The sequence below is a fragment of the Fopius arisanus genome, unplaced genomic scaffold (assembly GCF_000806365.1).
Source record: "Fopius arisanus strain USDA-PBARC FA_bdor unplaced genomic scaffold, ASM80636v1 scaffold00028, whole genome shotgun sequence".
Lineage (NCBI taxonomy): Eukaryota > Metazoa > Arthropoda > Insecta > Hymenoptera > Braconidae > Fopius > Fopius arisanus.
In genome coordinates, this window is record NW_011887767.1 from 292,401 (window position 1) to 298,767 (window position 6,367).

The following is a 6,367-nucleotide window of genomic DNA, read 5'->3' on the forward strand; positions in this document are numbered from 1 at the left end:
GAGTCAAAAAATATATTACGCACGTGTTGCATAATATACTATTTCTCTCAAACTGTCAAATTAAATATTGAATGTGAAATGCGTCGAAAGATGAGACATTTGAAAATCTACTAATGAATTTCCGTCGGAAATTTTGCAAAATTTGACACCATCGTTCCTAGGCAACGCAGCTATCGGAAAATATCCGATAATTTTGGAGCACTAGTGGTATTACTACTAAAAATTCTCCATATGTAACTCTGTCCCAATAAAAACTTACGACTTAATTTGAAATTCATTGCAAATACGTTATTTAGTTATTGATTGAATTCAATGAATCGGAAATAAATAAAGTAATCATTAATTACTACAAGTTGGTCGATTTTCATTGAAATCACGAAATTCATTTAAATCACGTAAGGTCAATTGTTATCCCCTCAATTCCTCCATTAGAAGTAATGAAGTTATATCATCAAAAATTGGGGCTTCTCTCACCTCGAAAGTTGCTTTTTATTTGTGTCAAGTAACCTCGGTCTGAGCTGATCGCCCTTAGAGTATTAGATTACGTAAGGAAATACCGCCACCCCCTCGCTTATTCCTTTTCACTTTTTTTTCCTCGACATCTCGTTTGCCTCGAGCACTCTTTTCTCCTCTCGCCAGATAACTCGAGAGTTCGGATGAAAACCTGACGATTCGATCGTCTTAAAAGCTCCGGCTCATCAAATTCCGAGGATTTTACAGTTTTGCAACGGCGACTCTCCGAGAGGCAAATATTACGCAAATTACGTCAGAGTTTCTCCATCTTCTGAGGCGTATCATGACAGCATTTTCTGCCGAATAATATTTCGCCACAGAAATTATGGGATTGTGTACTCTACGGAATTCTAAAATTTTGGAATAAATGCACGGAGAGAAATATTCAAGAAAAATTACGGAACATTTCACGTAATTTGCAAGCGAAACAATAATCACATAAATTCTACGATCTGTTCCGTAAAAATTACTCATGTGCCCGATGCCTGATGGCTAGCCATCAGTCATCGTGAGGGGGGGATTTTTACGGAACGTTTCGTAATTTTTCCGGAACGTTCCGTAAAAATTCTTGAACATCCAAGAATTTCCATGTTCTGAGGCATAATAAATCTTGACGTTTCGTACGATTTGAAAACTTTCAGAAAAATTATGTGACTTTTTCATATTTTTTTCGATGACAGAATCCAAAAATTTACTAAAAGTTCCAGATGTATTCCCCAAAAACAATCCTCGATGGCAGATTACGTGAAATGTTGCGTAATTTTTCTTGAATATTTCTTGAATATTTCTCTCCGTGTGCTGTTTCGCGATTGAAAAGATTTATTGTAACGTTAATTGAGGGAAAATTGAAATAATCCAAAATAAATTCAGTAATAAAAATATGAAAGTCAAAGGGAATTGTAAATTTCATCACAAATATTCTGTAAAAAGATTGAAAAGTGGGATTATTTTGAATAAAATGTTTCGACCTCGCAGGAATGAATAAATAGCATTTGAGAGATTAGCATTCGTTCCACGTGTCGATGGAATCGAGTTCAATTACGTGAAAGGATGAAATCGATTCAATCCTCATTTAATTGATATTTTTCCATCACCCTGTGCAAAAAAAAACCGCGAGTTTATAAAAACGATTTCCGTCATACCCACACGAAAAGCTCGATTTTCCTCCCCAAATGACGGGAAGAAAGTGGCCTATTCTATCCCTCAGATTTCCGTTATTTTTGATGATCCTCGGGATGACATAAGATTCCTCCTGTCATTTACGAAGAAAAATCGAACTTTTCCGTGTAGTGATGACGGAAAGAACAATGTGCACCGAGGGAGGCTAACAGGACATTCAAACCGGTGTGTTTACCACAGCTTCGTCTTAAAAATCTTCAAAAATATTAAATATCTCGCCAAAAACATTGAATATACGAAATTGGCACATATTATCTATTTACTACTATAGGGGACACGCGGGTAAAACGGGACACTTGCAGAAAAGCGCTGAAATTTTTTTTTTTTTGCCGAAAAATATTTAAGACCGCCTACACGGAGAGAAATATTCCAGAAAAATTACGGAACATTTCACGTAATCCGTCAGCGAGAATCGTTTTCGGGGAATAAATCTAGATTTTTCAGTAAATTTTCGGGTTCTGTCACCGAAAAAATACGAAAAAGTCACATAATTTTTCCGGATGTTTTAAAATCGGACGGAACTTCAATTCTTATTATGCCTCAGAACATAAAAATTCCTTCATATTGAAGCATTTTTACGGAATGTTCCGTAAAAATACCTCCCTCACGGTGACTCATGGCTAGCCGTGAGGCGTCGGGCACATGAGTAATTTTTACGGAACAGATCGTAGAATTTATGTGATGATTCCTTCGCTTGCAGATTACGTGAAATGTTCCGTAATTTTTCTTGAATATTTCTCTCCGTGTATAAATAAATCCGCATTTTTTGCGAATTTAATTTCCCCTTTTAATTATACTGTGGTTTCTTAACCTTTTCTGATTTTTCGATATTCTCACAAAATACGCCATTTAACTTCAATTGCTCATTTTTTGCTTCTGCTCGTGAAGTTCCTTATATAGGAATTCAACATTTTTTTATCAGTCAAGTGTAATAAAATTAAAAAACTGAAATGAACTGAACTGAAAAAACCTGAAAGGCTGGAATGTTGAATAATGGATGCTTACAATCAATTTTTTGCCCTCGTCTTCCATTGAACCTCCTGATTCATCCCATTTTACCCGCATTTGATTTTATGCTGTGTCCCATTTAGCCCCTGCGTTCCGTTTTTCGCGGATGTCTCATTTTGCCCGTGTCTCCCCTATACATATACCCCTATATTTTTGGTGGAGCCAATGTTGGAGACATGTTGGCGATATAAATCTCGACGAACGTGGGAGGAAAATTGAAGTCATTGACATTATCCCGCCATTTTGTGGGTGCAAACGATTCGTGAAGTGGAAGTAGTGGAATTCGTTGGAATGAGGCGTCACGACGACGGGGAAATGCAGCAGCAAATGGAGGAGGAGAAAATGACAGGAAAAATGGAGGCAAGAGGAAGGAAAATGGCAGCTTGCTTCCTATCTCTGCTCATTACGTTCACCTCACAAAGAATCTGGTTTCCTCTTAGCAAATGTCAGTCTTCAAGTTGGCTGACGTTTCGAAAATTCCCTCCACTTGGCGCCAATATATCCCATACTGGCATATGTCTCGAGGCGATATCATTAGCGAAACTGAGTTATCGCAGCGGGTGCCTCTGCAACAACGGTTTACTTTCAATTTCAATTTCATTCCCTCTTTTTTTTTCATGCCATTTCAGGTCTAATGGTGGTTTAATCGAATGTCATGTACAGTTGGTGGGCGAGAGTGATGGGGGAAAGCTCTTGATAAAAGGGAATCAGGGAAAACATGACGGGCGAGCTCGAGGGGAATCCCCAGGGAATGTTATGTGACGTCATGTTGTCGAATTTTCCGCACGATTTGAGGAAACTTACTGAGAATAAAACCGGAAAATTGGGGAATAAAATACCGTGAGAGAAACGACGCGATGAATTTTTGTGGGAGATCAATCGGTTGCATCGTTTAACTTCAAACATTTCGATACAGTTTTATTTATTATTCGATATTCTCAGAGATCATACGACATTATGATGATTTACCCAAATTAGGAGGAAGAAGATCAATCTACTCAATTATTTATTATCAAATTGAGGTTTAGCCTTTTTTTGAGAGAGAAAAATTTCGGTTCAACCCCAGGAGTTGGATAACGATAGAACAGAGGGCACGTCATCCTGAAGCTTTTGTCATTTCCATTTGCTGGCATCCATTTTGCCTGGATTTTCCATCTCCATAGCCAATGGATGCACCCGAAAGGTCGTTCATCTGCCTTTTCCCTTGTTGGAGTAATAAAAAAAGAAGAGAATTGAGATCCTTTGACTCTCATGTGTGAATCCGATGAGTTCACATGTGCATTCAACCGTCGTGGCCTTTCTTCGCTGCAATTAATGACTCAATTACGAGGATATGTTCGCTTGTACTTTGTCACAGGCACAATTTGCGTTAATTATCTCATTCATTTTCTCATTTTTTTTTTATCACTCACGAGTGCAAGTGGGTAAATGTTGGTTTTTTAGAGGGACACGACCAAATAGACGAGAAAATTCTACCAGAGGTTGAAGAAAAAAAATATTTTGCTGTCCTCGCTTGAAAAATACAAGGAGAGGAACCCTTGAAAAAGTTTAGATCTGTTCAAGAACATTTTTTGCCGATTTGTGTCAATACGGGAAAGTTTGAGCACTTTTTTTCGAAGAATTTCTCTTTATGTACAGCACTAATATTAGAACAATCGTTTCATTATTTCTTCAAAAAAAAAAAAAAACAAACCTCTTCTGAAATAAAATTCACCAATTACCATTTTCCAACTCAAAAATTCCAAGTATAAAATATATAAATAAAAAATTTTCAATCGAAAAGTTCCGTTTTCGGAATTAATAAATTACCATTCCAGTTACGGTTTTTGAATTGATAAATTATTATTTTGGAATTTATCAATCACATCACACAAGGAAAAATGAAAAAAAAAACAAAGTGGTTACCAAAAACATAAAAACAGATTCTCCGCGTACTCACGCATAAATCCGCAAGTCCCTCCTGTCCTATCCCTCGAAGTCCAATTTTTGAAGGAAAAAAAAACCAAAAAAGGTGGAAAAGTATGGAATGAACGGAAAAATGCGACGGGCTTCTCCGGTCGCCCATTGAATTTGTGTTCCCAGGCTGCGAGTGCGCCACACAAGTGGGAAACGTTCACGTACCTGACGCCGACCTTCTGCGACCACTGCGGTTCGATGCTACATGGTATCGCGCATCAGGGACTCAAGTGTTCAGGTACAAAACTGATAAAAAAAACCAGAGGATCATGCGTAAATAACCCCCCCAAAAAAAACAAAAAAAAATCATCCGAGGCTGCTTGAATTGTCCACCGATTCAGGAAAGCCCCGTGAACTCATGGGCTCGTTATTTCCACTATTCTCCCTCGTGAGGACAGTATTTTCCATTTTCATGGGATCGTACAAACATCCATTCCATCAATACGCGTTTGTCAATCACAGCCTCAGCCTTGGAAACAAGTAATCGGAACGACACCCGAAAACAAAAATATCTATTGAAAAAATTTCAGAGAAAAAATTCTTTCTTCGTCTATTCAAAAAATGTTTTTCCACAACATCATGTGATTAATGTATTTTGATTATTCCCATGATTTCCTGTCAATGTGGACTGATCACCCCAGGCTTGAACCTCTCACTGCTTTTTTTATTCTATATGAAAGTCTTTACTAGTTTTTTTGTCAATTTACTACTGATTTTTGAGTGAATTAGTGAGTACAGAAGATCTGGAATAAAATAAATTTTGCTTTTTGTTGTGTCGTCCGAGCATCAGCACTCACCTTAATTTCAATCATTAATTCGAGTGCAAAATGAAATGATGTTGGCGTTATTGGTTAATAATGGACTCTCGTTTGTTGAATGTTTCTTTTGCACTCGTATCAATGACGCATCACGCATAATTTCGACGCAAAGCATGAGTAACCATTTGATCACGCATTTTAACATTTAATTACACGGAGGAACTTCGATCACGTATTCAGATTACGTACCTTCACCAGCTGTTTATATTTTTCAATTCATAATAACATAAGTATGTAAATTATCTGTATTTTCTGTCACTTGTATTCCGAATTTCATGTAATTTTTAAAAAATGACAATTGATTTTCCATTTTTGTCAGTTATTGTTGAAGCGTATGCACAGAAAATTAGTGTAATGTTGATTGTTGATTTATTTATGACGATGGCAGTTGGAGTTGTCCCAGTTTTGCCTTTTTCCGTTTGAGTTGTTCTGTGCATACGTGAGAGAACTCCTGGTATTCCCAGAGAAATTAAAGTAAAGAGGGGAATTACCATGAAGAGCGAGTTGTGATGGTAGAAGTAGAAGACTTGAAGTGGCCTGATGTTGGCCACAATTTTTGTTTCAATTTTTTAATGAATTTTATCTGATGGTACTTAGCATGTGACATGAACGTTCACAAGAGGTGCGAGGAGAGCGTGCCCAATCTTTGCGGATGCGATCACACCGAGCGACGAGGCCGCATAAATCTCAACATTTCCTGCGCGGGAAACAAACTCAACGTAGAAGGTATTTTATCATGGCATTGAGATGTATTATTCTTGAACTTTAGGCCCACTTGATCCATTACATTTCACCCAAATCATTTGAATTGATCCAAAATTTCAGGTCCTCGTCATTTTGGGTCATTTATGTTGGAATTGCGGCATCAATTGCCAGATTTTTAATTTTTACAC

General features: G+C 37.4%; 1 protein-coding gene across 1 annotated transcript in view; it reads left to right on the forward strand.

The window, feature by feature from the left end:
* Positions 1–6,367, forward strand: part of LOC105265261 (protein kinase C, brain isozyme) — a 63,278-nt gene that overhangs the window by 49,065 nt on the left and 7,846 nt on the right. Inside the window, exon 5 of the mRNA XM_011302667.1 lies at positions 6,072–6,200. Within this exon, the coding sequence (XP_011300969.1) occupies positions 6,072–6,200 (129 nt within the window). The remainder of the gene's footprint in view (positions 1–6,071; positions 6,201–6,367) is intronic.